This window comes from Notothenia rossii, assembly GCF_949606895.1.
Source record: "Notothenia rossii genome assembly, chromosome: 8".
Lineage (NCBI taxonomy): Eukaryota > Metazoa > Chordata > Actinopteri > Perciformes > Nototheniidae > Notothenia > Notothenia rossii.
Genome location: NC_136906.1, coordinates 78,934,573 through 78,951,843, shown reverse-complemented (window position 1 = coordinate 78,951,843; position 17,271 = coordinate 78,934,573). Strand labels below are relative to the sequence as shown.

The 17,271-nt window shown below is 40.4% G+C and overlaps 1 protein-coding gene across 1 annotated transcript in view; it reads left to right on the top strand.

The window, feature by feature from the left end:
- Window positions 1-17,271, top strand: part of LOC307016954 (clavesin-2) — a gene marked incomplete at its 5' end in the record, with an annotated part of 41,441 nt that overhangs the window by 2,307 nt on the left and 21,863 nt on the right. The window contains one exon of the mRNA XM_079646343.1: window positions 1,956-2,130. Within this exon, the coding sequence (XP_079502469.1) occupies window positions 1,956-2,130 (175 nt within the window). The remainder of the gene's footprint in view (window positions 1-1,955; window positions 2,131-17,271) is intronic.

Sequence of the window (17,271 nt, the reverse complement as noted above, 5' to 3'; positions counted from 1 at the left end):
CAAGAAGGAAGGTTTCATCTTACTGTTGCCTCAAATCTGCAAACACTTTTGTCTTAATATGTAAAGTGGAAAGAAGCTCAGACCAGCATGTATAGATACTTTAGGGTACACAGTATTTCATTTCAGCATTAGCAATAATATGACTTATTCATAAAGCTTTGATCAGTGTAAATTATTGTTTTCCGTCCCAACCCTTTAATCTTATGAACTCGGGCTGTGTGGAGGAAATACATACATATTGATAAGGTAAGGTACGTGTATTCATACAGCACAGGCAATTCAAAGTACTTTACATCATCATTAACACAAAGAAGAAGGCAACAGAAAGGAACACAATAAATACACTTAATGGAATAACAGATTCATAAAACCCATGCATAAAAGAGATGCAGAATAGTTTAAAAACAACATTGTAAATACAGTTGGTGCTAAAACAAGTTAAAAGGCTTCTGGGTAAGCAGCTGTTAAAAGTTGTGTTTTTAGCCTCGACTTAAAAGAACTCGCTGGTGAAGACCTCGGGTTTCTGGAGGTTTGTTCCATTTGTGGGGAGCATAAGAACTAATGCTAAGGTAAGGTTGACTATTACTGACTCCACGCAGTACAACCAAACCATTATTCAATAATATGGGTGTGTCAGGGTTTGAGTTTTTGTGTGTCTAGTTTTGGGGTTATTTTGCTGTTCTGTCCTCCCTGTCGTTAGTGTCCCTGTGTCTGATTGTCTGATTGTGTTCACCTGTTGCCCTTGTGTTTCCTCTCCCCTGCCCGGCTGTTTCTCGTCTCGTGATTACCCCACCCTGTATTTAGTCTCTTCCTGTGTTCAGTGTTGGTTCATTTTTTGTCGTTCATGTCTCCCTTCATGTTGGTCACAGTCCCTTTTTGTTTTGGATGCCACCTCGTGCCTTGAACCTGTTCATGGATTCTTGTTTTTCAGCTTTTGTGATTAAAGCTCGCCTTTTGTTCCATTTTGAGTTTTTGTGTATCTAGTTTTGGGGTTATTTTGCTGTTCTGTCCTCCCTGTCGTTAGTTTCCCTGGTGTGTCTAATTGTCTGATTGTGTTCACCTAAAAAAATAGGACCCAAATGCAGAACGAGGAGGGAAGCAGGTTTCAAAATGGAACAAAAGGCGAGCTTTGATCACAAAAAGCTGAGAAACAAGAATCCATGAACAGGTTCAAGGCAAGAGGTGGCATCCAAAACAAAAAGGGACTGTGACCAACATGAAGGGAGACATGAACGACAAATAATGAACCAACACTGAACACAGGATGAGACTACGGTAAATACAGGGAGGGGTAATCACGAGACGAGAAACAGCCGGGCAGGGGAGAGGAAACACAAGGGCAACAGGTGAACACAATCAGACAACTAGACACAGGGACACTAACGACAGGGAGGACAGAACAGCAAAATAACCCCACAACTAGACACACAAAAACTCAAACCCTGACAGGGTGTCATTTACACTGGGGAAGCCGGAAAGCAACCACTTTAAAAAAGTTGTGATTAGGTAAAAATGTTATTCTAAATAGCTTGCACCAAGACATGTCAATAAAATAATGAGAACGATTTGAGAAAAAATGGTTTGAATAGTCGGACAGCAGACAAGGTATTCTCAATGTAGAAACATGTTGCCTGATTCTTAAATTACATAGAAATCCATGATTAGTAAGTTTAACAAATTCAAGTTTTATTCTCACTCTGTTAATGATGCAGTTTATACAGTATAACTGCTAGCCTGCCAGCTGGTGCATTTTTCTAGACATCATTACCTCATACACCTATTACGTTTCCTACAATTGCATGTTGAAGACCATTACAAAAAATGTGTGTATTTTATAATCTGAGCCCTCCTGTTCCCCCCACTTTTCAAGACAAGGTGCAGAAAGTGACTCCTCAGTGCTTCAGAGCGACTTAATATTGTCTTTATAAACGAGCCCTGCTGCTCTCCTCCCTCAGGTACACCTTTGTGGACATCCTGAGAGCCATCCTGCTGTCGCTGGAGTCGATGATCGAGGACCCGGAGCTGCAGGTGAACGGCTTCATCCTCATCATCGACTGGAGCAACTTCACCTTCAAGCAGGCGTCCAAGCTGACGCCCAGCATGCTGCGGCTCGCCATCGAGGGCCTGCAGGTAGGAGCTGTCATGGTGGTGGTTTATCTTTGGTTAGTGGTGTGGTGCAGAGAGGGCAAAGTACCCACTTCCTTTACTCAAGTAGAAGTACAGATACTTGTGTTTAAAAATACTCTGGTGAAAGTAGAAGTACTGACTAAACTTCTTTACTCAAGTCAAAGTAAAGAGGCTTTGAAATGTACTTCAGTAAAAAGTACCCATAACTAGCAGCTGTTTTAAAGAGTACCTGACCTCCCTTTATATCAATAGAACAATAATGTCATTGTTAGCTAATGAATGTTTCCATGCTGAACAACGGCAACATGACAACGTTTTCATTGGTCCCTCTTCTTTAGAGAAGACCAGGAAATGATGGATACACGGATCGTGTTCAAATCAATAGGCACGCAATGACTCTAAATAATAATGATCACGCCACCAAACACACATTCAGACTAAAGGAACCAGCCTGTTTGAAAAATGTAAGAAGTATAAGGTACAGGTATTTGAGTTCAACATGTAAGAAGTAGAAAGTACAGGTATTTGAGTTCAACATGTAAGAAGTAGAAAGTACAGGTATTTGAGTTCAACATGTAAGAAGTAGAAAGTACAGGTATTTGAGTTCAACATGTAAGAAGTAGAAAGTACAGGTATTTGAGTTCAACATGTAAGAAGTAGAAAGTACAGGTATTTGAGTTCAACATGTAAGAAGTAGAAAGTACAGGTATTTGAGTTCAACATGTAAGAAGTAGAAAGTACAGGTATTTGAGTTCAACATGTAAGAAGTAGAAAGTACAGGTATTTGTGTTCAACATGTAAGAAGTAGAAAGTACAGGTATTTGAGTTCAACATGTAAGAAGTAGAAAGTACAGGTATTTGTGTTCAACAAGTAAGAAGTAGAAAGTACAGGTATTTGTGTTCAACATGTGAGAAGTAGAAAGTACAGGTATTTGTGTTCAACATGTGAGAAGTAGAAAGTACAGGTATTTGAGTTCAACATGTAAGAAGTAGAAAGTACAGGTATTTGGGTTCAACATGTGAGAAGTAGAAAGTACAGGTTCTTCACCAATTAGTTGTATCACCAAAACCTATTTTTTGGAAAGTGACCTGCTTTATCAATGCCACATAGGGATTTTTCTTAAAGACGATTGAACATACATTTAAAACAGTAAATCCTACTGGAGCCTAATGATATTAATAATGCAGGAAAGTATTTGTGATTTGTAGTTCTGTTCTCATTTGCTTTATTTATGTCACATAACATTAGAGTTGAAGGGATTAGTCGAGTACAGAAATGGATTATATCAGTCTTCCTTAAAAATGAATCCAGAACAATTTTGATAAATCATATCTATGTTATCAAACAACAATGTAAAATACCAGCTTCTTAAATCTAAGAAAGTGCAGCTTTTCTTTGTTTCAGTGTTAGTTTAAGTGAACATTTAAGTATGAATTAAGTTGCCTTTGGGTTTTTGATTATTGGCCAGACAAAACAATAGACGTCACTATGGCCTGATTTCTTGGTACTGCTTTCTGACAAATGTATTGGCTGAAGAACGTTCTAATTGAATGAAATATCAATTGACACATTCATTGATATTAAGAATGTTATAGTTCATATAATTATCCTTTAGAAATCTGCAGTCTTGTCCTCACCGAAGCTATGACATGTGTTTCCTGTCAGTGAAGTGGAAAAGCTCAACCTTAACTCTTTCTTGTTCTAAATTCTAACTTACAGAACAAACGTAAACCATATTCCACTTAAAAACAAGTGAAGCACTTTGTTAGGGCGTAATAATGTTTGAGGGAATACTGACATTTCCCTTGTGGTCCCACACTGCTTGGTGTTTCTTGTATTCACGGCTCGTTTGGCACTTGATGATGCAGAGAAAGGGGTTTTTTAGTCGATGTGAGTTTGGTTTTCTTCAGGTTTCTCCTCTGTAATGAGTCCAGGTTTCCCTCCTGCGGCATCTAGACAAGAGGAGCAATGAGAAGTGACGGTGTTCATTGGGTTTGTCTGTGCGCGATGAAGACATCTAATGGCATTAGTCCTGTCAGCGGGAAGGACACCTCTAATGTCATCCCAGAAATGAGTTACAGGAGGAGAGCTGTCCTCTGGTTATCAGCCAAACCTGAGAGCTAGTGTGTGTGTGTGTGTGTGTGTGTGTGTGTGTGTGTGTGTGTGTGTGTGTGTGTGTGTGTGTGTGTGTGTGTGTGTGTGTGTGTGTGTGTGTGTGTGTGTGTGTGTGTGTGTGTGTGTATGTGTGTGTGTGTGTGTGTGTGTGTGTGTGTGTGTGTGTGTGTGTTTGAATACCTAATATGTCTGGAAACTGAGGACTTTATTTAGGAAATGTAGGATTTTTTTAATTACGTCTAACCTTTCGTTGAATCAGGGTGGACTTCCACAGTAATGGGTGCTTTTATTTTTGAAATCCAGGCGATGGCTGATATGTTTTTACCCATATCAGAAAGAAACGGAACTTGTTTTTTAAGATAATCACGACAACATAACCATCCACAAATCGGAGTGTGTCCTCTCTTCTAATGGGGCTTCTTAAGTACTTTTTTTATGATATTATATTTCTATATAATCGGGATGCTTTCTAACCTCTGCGCTTTCTTTAAATTGTATTTGTCTGACTCCTGAGCGCAGAGTTGACTCCATTTGTTGGAAGAAAATCCAAAGCTTGTCTCAGTTTGGAGAATGAGGTCTTCACTTAAAGGTCCCGTGTCACGGCCATTTCCACTGATCATATTTCCAGTGTTGAGGTCTGCTAGAATAGATTTAACTCACATTGGTTTCTCATACAGCATCTCTGTATAGTATGTGTATTCACTCTGTCCTACACGGCTTGTTGGAGCTCCTGCCCCCCCCCTCCCTGTGAGCCCACTGTGCTCTGATTGGTCAGCTCGCCCACTCTGTTCTGATGAGTCCACCACCGTGACAGCGGACCATCAGTGTTATGTTTTACAATGGCGTTTGTTAGCAACCAGGAAATGACACCAGTAATGACAAACAGATGAGAATGCTGCGTGGGCTCTGGGTGCCGTGTTGGAGGGACGTTGCGCGACTCGCTGCTGTGAGGGGGTCTGCGAGACAGCGAGACATTGCGAATGGACCCACCCCCAAATGCGGCACCAATGGGTCCATTTGGGTATGGGCACGTCACTGTACCCTGGAAGAAAAAGAGAAATGTCCAAGGAGGCGTTCTGGGGCAGCATAGACAGGTATTTTCTGTGTTAGAGTTTTACTCACTACAGGGGGTACTTTGAGGGTTTGTGGCTCTGCAGACCGTTTACACGCAGAACAACCTTCATAACACACAAGGGGACGGGTAAGAACCAGAAAAGCATGACATGGGACCTTTAAGAGAATTGGTACAATTGTTAAAATGTCAAACCTTCATTTGTATCGGAAGTAAGGAGAAGAAAAGTGTTTGCCAAGGAAATCAGTAGACTTTTATTTTGAAAATTCAGTCCATGGCTCTAATATGTGTGGAGAAATGAACAGAAAACCTTTTAAATAATCAATCTCAATAACATAATCAAACATACATCAGTGTGTAGCCTATAATGTCTTCTTATTTGTCTTCTTAAATCGAAGTATCACTTTAATAAATATCATATTTCTATCTAATCTGTATATTGATATTTCAGTTATCGCACTTCCTATGAACTGTATTGCTCCGCCTCCTCGGCACAGAGTGGAGTCGGTTTGTTGGTACAAATCTTTTCTAAGACGGAGGGAACAAACTGTAGACAAACCGGTGCATTTCAGTGATCGGTGAGTCGGTATATAAGGCGTCTGACGGGCCTCCAGACGCAGATTAGAGTCTGAATTATTGATGGCTGCTATTAGCTGAGTCATCGTTCACACAGTCATCGTTCACACCGAGCAGCTCATCATCCTGCAGGAGCAGAAGGGAGCGCAGATTGAGACTAATAAAATGCATTTAACACTTTAACAAAATCACCAGTAGAGCATTACATTCACCCCGACGTTCCTCTGGCTGGAAGACATATTTAAAGGAGGTGCTATTGCTATTTTAATCTACAGATGTTAGGGTGGGTAATGCATTATTTAAAATATACTTGTATTTATTGAAGTAGTTGAGACATAGACCGCAAAGTTGTGTTGTGTGAATGGAGTCGTAAAGAATGGATAAAGCTCTTTATATCAACATAAAGTCAAGTTACCCTTTCCATATATCAGGAGCGGCTCTTAAAACAATGATGGGATGGATCTAGCAAATTAATACATTCAATCTGTTCCATTATTTCTCTCTGAGTAAAATCTGTGTGTGTATCATCCCTTATGTTTCACCCTGTGTATACAGTATGTGAGAATAGCAGAGATGAGCCTGAGTCATCCTCACACACACACACACACACACACACACACACACACACACACACACACACACACACACACACACACACACACACACACACACACACACACACACACACACACACACACACACACACACACACACACACACACAGATCTAAATATTGTTATCAGCCGCAGTGACTCACTGAGCAGATTGTGTGTTGAAAAGCTGCAGATCTGCCCGACGTTCTCCTGCATGAGAGTTTGATGTTGTTTGAAGTAGCCTGATGGCCAATTTACCCTGAACACATCACTCAGTTACATCTGTGTGCATCAGCAGCTTTCCTATCTGCTGCTGCTGTCCTCGTTTCTCTTTGGTTCAGAGCGTTTCCATCGTGCTCGGTGCAGATTATCTGATCCTAAATGAACTGACAGCAATGTGACAAATGACAAAGGCCTCTTGTGCTGCAAAACACACACTTTTTAAATCAAATCTAAGACTATCCATGGTGCTTTCGTCCTCCATAGATTGGCCTGATTCTTGAGATAAGCGAAGACATCTTTCTCTCCCATATAATATTTTGGATTTTAGTGAAATTTTCATTTGCGCTTTAAACGCCCGGACACACCAAGCTGACACCAAAGAACTCACACAGACAGACCCCAATTGTTGTGTCGCCTCACGTCTCTGCGTCTTGACCATGTGTCGCACTGGAACACACCGCAAAGACTTCAGCCGACGGCCAAGAAGCACGTACGAACTGCGCCTGCGTGAGTGGCAATCTACAGCGAGAAGCTCACGGGGCTTTCCCCAACCTGTGTCGAGAGCTGGAGTTCAATGAAATCTCAGATTTACCTTCTTAATCGTTTGTTTGGGTCCCTCACTTCCGTTTCGCTTCTCATGCACTGATTCGCTAAGCTGAACAGCCAATCAGAGTGATTTCTTTAGCCGACAGCCTTTTTTTGTTTTCAGCCGAAAAGGCGTTGGCACGGCTGAAAAGACACAACGGTGCGGGACACACCAATCTGAGTAGGGCGTCTCAACGCTCATCGTCGGCCACAATCAGCTTGGTGTGTCCGGGCCCTAAAATATGGTGGTTTTTGGTTACCATCAATTTAAAAAAAAATAGTTTAATAAAAATGCTTTGATGTATAACTCGCAACAAGAGATGTTAATTAATAAATTAGAACTCTTTGAGAAGTTCATTTGCACAAAGAGAAGAAATGTGCATTTTTCAATCTAAAAGAAATCCATATTCGAAATGACCCGAAAAATGTGTCTGCACAGGGTTCAAAAAGAGATAACGGAGATAATGAATAACATGGGCTCTTAGAACAAGTGGTGGTGACACTATATATACATACTGTATTCTCTATTTAAATATAACTGATATTAAACGTGTCGCAGGTCCAAAGAAATGCACCCAAAAAGTGTGAACAGTCCTCGAGGTTGCACGCTACTTTCAGAACATTTTAACAAATCATAATGCAAAGTGGTGGGGACAAAATGTAGCAGCGCTCCCAGTGTAGACGACATCTATGTTGAATGAAATGGACATATTACGTCATTTTCTTGGTTAATAAGTAAGGGATAATGTGCTGCGACGCGATAATGCCGATCTAGATCCCTCCGCTTCGCGTCGGGCTCCTGATTAGCCTGTCGGTGTTCTTTTCCCCATAATGAACAATCGCTGCACATTATCCCGCTTATTACACGGCCACATTCTCAACAAAGTAACGCTATGACTCCCACTATTAATTGAAATGCTTTTATGGATTTAGAAAATTATTTTATTGATTTAAAAAATAGTTGTATGTATTGATTTAAATTGACATGCATCCGCTAAGAGAAATATTCCGTTGTTACTGTTTGAACTAACGTAGCAACGGCAGGAACTGCTTCGATAGCGTTTTTGAGGAGTTTTTTTATTACAGATTTGAAAACATCGCTGCTTGCTTTAAAAGTAGCACAATTCATTATGTCAAACCTTTGAAAGTATCTAGATATCCCTGCCCTAATGCCAAAGTAACTGCACACTGAATATGTGTCGCCGTCTGATGTTTATGTCTGGACCGCTGCGTAAAAAGGAGGATTTCTGCCCGTTACTTCTCCGCTGTTTTCTTGTCGCTCTTGTCTTTTGCTTTTCGGCAAAACTGTATTAAGTTAAATCGAACGGACTTGTTTGTGTAGATGTGAGCTTCCTTAACAACGGTCAATAAGTCCTCGACAGCGGTCTGTCTGTTCGGTATTAACAACGTGTCACGTGTTCTGAATTGACCAATCAGAATCGAGTATTCAACTGAGCCATGTAATAATGCGCTTTAACATCCTAGTATAAGATATTACAACATTATTAAGTTGTCCTTTTAGCAATGTAAAATGTCGAAATCCAGTTTCCTATATCTATCTTTCCGTTCTGTGTGCATTGAGTCGTCATCTCGCCTCTCTTTTGTCTCGCGCTGCTTCAATTGTGATTTAGTGTTTGTCATGGAAACCCTTACAGTGTTAGTTTTAAGAAATACAAATAGCATGTAGGACACATGCCTGGGGAAACAGCTGAGTGGCACAGTATGCTGCACATCTCACAGAGGAAGAGGAAGAGGAAGAGGCTAATGATCCTGCTGGCAGACCCTTAAGGGCTCGATGGCGACTCCCCTTATTATGCAACCTTTTGCATTTTTTCTAAGGGCTATTTTTGGTGCACTTTCTTCTTTAAGTGCACACTGAGGAGGCATAATGGACGTGTTACGGTACTGCATCTTGCTCTGGGGCTGGATAAACTAATTGTGTTGCATTGACATCTATTTCTTCTTCTCCTGTTTCCTGTATGTGTTGCGTTACTCAGTGATGTGTATCTGAACACAGTGAGACAGTAAGGGACACACTCAGCAGAGCGTTGTGTCCTCACCCTGACCCTCTCCTTAGTCCATATGCTCCTTACAGTTTACTGTCTGGGCTCTTTGTGCTCATCAGATACAGAACATGAAGCGCAGTCCATGCTCCATGTCCCCAGTAAAAAGCATATTACATGTCTCTGTGCTCGCGTACAAGAGATTACATGAAAGCGTGTGTGGAAACACAGGAGGTGAGACTGCGGGACTCAAACCCATCCACTCATAATCCTGCAGGATTACAATATCACTCAGGGATTAGAGTCCGCACAACTTTAGGGTTGTTCTCCTTATTCACAGGAATGTGTGAGAAAATACAGTTTTATTTATTACAAAATGTAGCTTGCACTGGCAACATGGTTAGTATCAAGGCAGGGAATATAAATAACCCACACACTTAACAATTAAATACAGTTTAAACAGAATAAGAGGAAACATGCTTTCTTTTAAATTGCTTTTATACAGATATATATAATTCCTTTTTTTTTAAAATCAGATTGTTGGTTGTCTTATATCAACCACTTTATGCAATTGATCTTAATCTCCCGGTTGACCCTCCATTTGTTTAAGCAACATTATTCCACCTTTTTTTAAGGTTTAACTTCTAACACAAAGCAGTGCACGTTTTATCGCGTGGAACATTTTATTTGCCGAGGCAGAATTAGTTTGATATTAAAAAAAAAAAAAAAAAATTCATATTGGCAAAGAGAATAGAAACCGTTTTTTCAATCAAGAACATGTATTTTCACGTGGAGATCTTTATTGTTTTTTAAACATGTTTTAAAACACTTATATGTTGTGTTTGCAGTGATTTATGACTGTCTCTAGGATCTGTTTGAACATGCTGGAGGTTAACGAGCTCTTATGTCTGAGGTCAGAGATGAGTCTCCTCGTTAAAGTGATCAGTCTCAGCTTCACACCCTCGGACCTCAGATTAGTTTCCTGTCACTCAGTAATGAACGAGCTGCCGTGAATATCTCAGAGTTAACTGACTGTGCAGCTGCCGACAGACAGTGAACACAAAACACAGCTGTGTCATGTGTGTAACCTGCATTTAAACTATTTAAAGAGCCCCTATTATGCTTTGTGGGTTGTTCCCTTCTCTGTACTTATACAGGTTTGTGTGCATGTAAATGGCCTCCAAAGGCTAAAATCCCAAAGTTCCCGAACACGGGACATCTCTAAGCGGTTAACCAATCACAACAGAGCCACCCAGCTAACCAATCAGAGCGGACTGGGCTCTGGTTTCAGACAGAGGGGGAAAAGAGGTGCTGCAGCACAGACTGATATACACCTGAACATCAGCAGGAGAGGACTCTTTAAATTAGAGACACTACATACTGATATACACCTGAACATCAGCAGGAGAGGACTCTTTAAAGTAGAGACACTACATACTGATATACACCTGAACATCAGCAGGAGAGGACTCTTTAAAGTAGAGACACTACATACTGATATACACCTGAACATCAGCAGGAGAGGACTCTTTAAAGTAGAGACACTACATACTGATAAACACCTGAACATCAGCAGGAGAGGACTCTTTAAAGTAGAGACACTACATACTGATATACACCTGAACATCAGCAGGAGAGGACTCTTTAAAGTAGAGACACTACATACTGATATACACCTGAACATCAGCAGGAGAGGACTCTTTAAATTAGAGACACTACATACTGATATACACCTGAACATCAGCAGGAGAGGACTCTTTAAAGTAGAGACACTACATACTGATATATACCTGAACATCAGCAGGAGAGGACTCTTTAAAGTAGAGACACTACATACTGATATACACCTGAACATCAGCAGGAGAGGACTCTTTAAAGTAGAGACACTACATACTGATATACACCTGAACATCAGCAGGAGAGGACTCTTTAAAGTAGAGACACTACATACTGATATACACCTGAACATCAGCAGGAGAGGACTCTTTAAAGTAGAGACACTACATACTGATATATACCTGAACATCAGCAGGAGAGGACTCTTTAAAGTAGAGACACTACATACTGATATACACCTGAACATCAGCAGGAGAGGACTCTTTAAAGTAGAGACACTACATACTGATATACACCTGAACATCAGCAGGAGAGGACTCTTTAATAACGATGACTCCGTCTGTCTGATGGCAGGATTTAATGATTCAGTAGATTCGACTCAGCGGTGATCTGAGTCTGGGATTGTGTCCATTAGGCAGCTTTTGTAACTTCCAAACCTCTTAATGTTGCGTTCAAGTGCTCGTGGGAAAGTATGACATATGGGACTCTTACCCGGCTGATACTGGAAGTTATATCTCTGAGCTCATGCAAACAGGAGGTTTAACCGTAATGAGGGGAAATATAATGAAAATATTATTACAGTTATAATAATACATCGTTTTTTTACTGACATATTGACATTTTCTTACATTTCCAATTACAACTTGGTACTGTGTGATAAAAAGGACTTTAAGACGCAATATTTGGTAAAGCTTAAACAGAAATTCTCAAAAAATGACCAAAAATAGCATTTATATAGGATTTCTCCTCCGCTGGCCAATACAACCCTTTTACTTGTGTTGTCTTTACCCTCCCCCTCTTTTTTTTAACAACATCATCAACCCCTTCCCCCTTTCTCTCCCCCCTCTCTCCCTTAATTCAGTCAGTCCATCATTGTTCAGCAGAAACAGCTTTTTTAGGTCAGTTTACATAATGGCAATTCCCGGAAGAAAGCACCTTGTGAATGTTCTTATTGTTTACAAATAAACAAAATAATCAAGTTGGTATTTCTTTAGACACATACAAGTCCAAAATTAAGATAAATATAAACAGAAATCATCCAAAAATCTCTTTCCTGATTCCTATTTTTCACCCTTTTCTCTCGTTGAACCTAAAGCAGCCTCACTTCTTCACCAGCAGCCAGATGTATGATACCCTCCTCTTCCTCCTCTTCATCTTCTTCCTCCTCCTCCTTTTCCTCCTCTTCTTCCTCCTCCTCTTCCTCCTCTTCTTCCTCTTCCTCCCGGACTCCCACCATCTCCGCGTTGCCACGGTAACATGTCTTGCTGCCACGCTCTGTGTGTGTGTGTGTGTGTGTGTGTGTGTGTGTGTGTGTGTGTGTGTGTGTGTGTGTGTGTGTGTGTGTGTGTGTGTGTGTGTGTGTGTGTGTGTGTGTGTGTGTGTGTGTGTGTGTGTGTGTGTGTGTGTGTGTGTGTGTGTGTGTGTGTGTGTGTGTGTGTGTGTGTGTGTGTGTGTGTGTGTGTGTGTGTGTGTGTGATGCTTCATTAATGCTGTAAAGATGCTTACCTAATACGCAATGCTGCTGCAGAAAGTAGAGTTAGTCTTAATCTTTTTGGTGTGTTGGAATCATCCAGCAATCAATTACACTTTAGATTTGTTTTTGGTATTGATTTAATACATTGCTAAATTACTTTAGTGATCAGCTCTTTCTTTATTTACCCATTGATTGATAATTCCGAGGTGTAATAAAACCATTATTGATCACCTTGTTTAAAACAAACCAAGACGTACCCTTAGATTATATGTCACAGTTTCCTTCATTTCTATACTCCAAATCAAAAAATGTATTTATCCTAAGACTCCACAAACTATGAATGTGTCATACTCACTTAACGGGAAGAAGCTCAGCTACCTGACGATATGAACCATTTCTACCGAAACAAAACACAAGTCTAACGCAGAGCCTCTGAATTAGCACTAAACAAAAGAATGCTAACGCACTAACCACATAACTCACAGTATAAATATGTGTATACTTCATCGGATCTGGACAAACAAGATATCTGAAAGCTGAGATTCCACAGATTCCGATGGTATAAGTATCATCACTGAGCGACCAAAACTCACCGCAGTGAAAGCCAGAAAAGACAACACACACTTCTTACCTTTGCTGTTTTCTGATCAAAAGTTGTGTTCAATGGCATAAAAACGAATAAAAACGCTGCTGAAGGTTAATCCAATGTATCTGTGTCACTTTGAAATGATTACTGATAATCCATCATCATATTTATGATCAATAAGCTTAGTTTTCAGTTTTCAGTTTTCAGAGCGTAACGTAGCTTTCGGTTTGGGCAAACTGCGTGAGCATCACTCTTACTCCTCAATGGTAACGTGTAGGTGGATTTAGGAACTTCCCCTCGATTCTATTGGCTCTAACGGCTAAAAAGAGGTGTCAATCATCAAAATCGACCAATGGGTTCCAGAGAAACGGCAAATATACCCAAATGACCCCAGATTTCGGACAAAATGTCAGACTGTGACTTTTCTAATCATTTGCATTAATTCATGTTTCATTTGCCGTACAATAGAAGTGCATTTTGCCCCTTCACAGAGCTGAATATCTGCAGGTATTTAAATGCACATTAACACACAGAGCAGCACAGCGGCAGTCATTGAGCTCTCTGTGGATTTTCTCTTCATTAGCATCGTTACGTAACACTCAGAACAACTGGGACCCCAGAGGAAACTGTGCCAACAACGTCTGAAGAGACCCCCTGAAACACACTCTGACCTACAGTAAGCGTGTGTGGAAACAATCTCCATCTGTAGTCTGGAAACTGCACTGATATCTGGGAGCATTCATTTAAATCCTCCCCCGCCTTCTCATCATCATGTATTATAAATGATAAAAGCTTTGCAAGCACCCTGTAATTTCAGTCTCAGGCAGTATAATTAGGACAGTGGATTTAATGTAAGCTTTAAAATGAGGAAATATGATGACAGTAAATGGGTTAATGTGAACTAACGGGGTGTAATACTTTTAATTTTTCTATCCTTCCCTCGATTTAGTCACTACATCATTGTTAGCTAAACACAATATTTGCTGGGAAGTTTATGAAATGTCATTTTCCGGAAAAAGGCAGCTTGTATTTCATTATTTAGTTTTAAAAAATGAACTCAAAATCATACAGAATGTTCTAAAACGTCCAAAATTCCAAAAGTCATCATGAAAATCATCAAGATTTCAGATGGAAATCGTCATTGTAGAATAACTGTTACAGATTTTACATTTTAACAATTGTATCAGTGTTACGATATGCAGATTGTCAGGGTATAACTGAAGCTATAAAGGGCGACTGTGGCTGCGAGGGGGAGTGCGGCCGTCTTACAACCAGAAGGTTGTTGGTTCGATCACAGCCCCATGCAGTCAACATGTCGATGTGTCTTTGGGCAATATAATGAACCCCTGAGGTGCTCCCTGTGTGTGTGTGTGTGTGTGTGGGTGTTAGCTTCCCGAGAGCAAGTGGTGCTGCTCTGTATGAATGAGGTGTGAATGGGTGATTGACTCGTAGTATATGCGGAGCTTTGAGGGGTCGAAAGAACCTGATAAGGAGCTTCATAAGTACAGTCCATTAACCATTAGCCACCTTTAGCTTAGCTAACCATTGCGTTGTTTTGCTAACGATAGCTTTTTACCCGAAAATGCAGTTGGGAGAGGGATCCCCACTCTGTTGCTCTCCACGAGGTTTCTTCAATTTGGGAGTGTTTTCTCGCCCGATGTGAGGGTCCAAGGACAGAGGGGGTCATATTCTGTACAAAAGTCCACTGAGACAAATACTAAATGTGTTGTATTGGGCGATATAAATGAACGTTGACTGATTGATTGATTGAGATTATCCTGCTGAACGTAACATGTCAATATCATAAATATCACAAAACATGAGTTTGCCACAGAGACTTTTCTGCTATATTCCCAAATCCAATGGAAAAATCCCATTGTCTTTTGTCGAAGGAACCAGGGAGATGCTAACTTCTGTGTCGACCTACTAAAGTAAATCACCACTCTATATCTCAGCAGTGGAAACAGGAAGTGCGGTGGTGAATAAACAGGCGCAGCTTTTTCTTCACTGCAGTATGGATTTTTCTCCCTCTTTTATCTTCCAGCTGCAGGAAAACAGCAGCTGTCTGTCCCCATGTTCTCCAGCTTCAATAACACACATCACAGCAGCTTTACTCTGATGGGAGGAAAGCAGCTTCCAACAGAGCCTCTGCCAAATGTCCAAGATCTGCTTATTTCAGTTTGTTAATGGATAGTCTTTGCCAGGAAACAAACAATGACTCCTAAAAGCAAAACTAGAAGTCAGAAGCTTTCGTAGAGCTGCTAAATATATCAGTGTTTCATAAGTAGTTTTATAAATATGCAGTACAGTTAGTAGTCATTTGGATTTATTGTTTATTATTGTTTGTGTTTTCTACTTTGTTACCAAATTGAGTATCGAGAATCATGAAATCAGAATCTACTTAGGTAAACACATGCAAGGAATTTCTGTTTCAGTGTTTAATCATTTCATTTAATTTCAAACCTTTATTTAGACAGATGGGTCCCTTGAGATCATCGATCTCATTTACAAGGGAGACATACAAGCAGGACATACAAACAAACAACAGAGGATATCATATTTACATATTCAACATTTACAAATACCCAGAGTGTCAGAAAGCATTTCATTTAGACGTGCCTTAAATACATTCAGAGAAATAAAAATGCTCAATTTCAATTTTGCCTGTAGACTGTTCCAAGCAAGTGGAGCTGCGCACATAAAAGCTGTCTTCCCTAAGACAGTCCTTACTCTTGGCACATCTAACAACACTATATCCTGCGATCGCAGACAATAGCTGATTGTAACTTTCTGCTTTATCAATGAACAGATATAATACGGGAGTTTGCCCAACATAGCTTTATAGATAAAAGTGTAGCAGTGACTGAGCCTCCGTACAGTGAGTGATGGTAATCCTGCCTTGGTATACAGGGTACAGTGATGAGTAAGTGCTTTTCAGTTAGTGACAAATCTCAGAGCATACATGTACACAGTAAGATGAATCCAGAGGTTTGGGCGGGAAGTGACGTTAGCGCCCTCATACTTTAGCTATCTAGAAAACCCCTGGAATAAATGTGTAAAATAGACCATGATATAGAACTATTAAAATAAATAAATTATAAAATGTACATGGCATGACATGAGAGAAGTATACTGTAAATAAGGACAACAGTTATTCTTCATACAAATATACATATTTTTCAAAATGTCAAACTATGACGTCACTGTTTGTTGACTTTGTGAGCAGCGTTGAAGAAATCTCTGCTTTTCTGTGCCTCACTCTAACCTCATCTCCACTCATGCATCTTCTCATTAGGGTGTTTTTCTTTGTAAAGAACAAGCCAGCAAGGAAAGTAAATCGTCACTCGGGGCAACGCTTTCCCTCCTGAAAAGCAAAAGCACTCTGTCCTCCTGCTTCTCACTGGAGGACAGGTTTACTCATCCCTGTGTGGATCAGAAGTGACAGCCGAGCGGGGAGAGCTCATCAGCCCGATGTGAAGGAAACAGAGAGGGGATGTATGACCCCACACACACACACACACACACACACACACACACACACACACACACACACACACACACACACACACACACACACACACACACACACACACACACACACACACACACACACACACACACACACACACACACACACACACACACACAGCGTACATAACTCATGTCAGATGTCGTATCGTCAGACTGACAGACTCGCTCTCTGAGAAAATGTTGGATGTCACAGCATCAGTTCTTCAAAAACTAGGGTTCAGTTTGCAAAGCTTTGGGTTTTCCTGTATTATTTTTTGCAGAAATCGTACTGTGGTCTTAAGATCTATACCAAAATGTATTATTACAACTTCTTGTCATTATTAAGAGTAAGGTTAAGGTTGTCTAACATGTCAGACACAAAGGCAATTCACATTACAATAGATTGAACCAAAAGACAATTCCTAACAGAGCTAGAAATGAGTTAAAGATAGTAATTGTTAACACACATAATGCTGCAAGAAGTGCTGATAAAATAAAGTTTAAGGACCTCTGGAAAAGCAGCATTAAAGATCAAGGTTTTCAGCCTTGATTTAAAAGGAAGTTTGTTCCA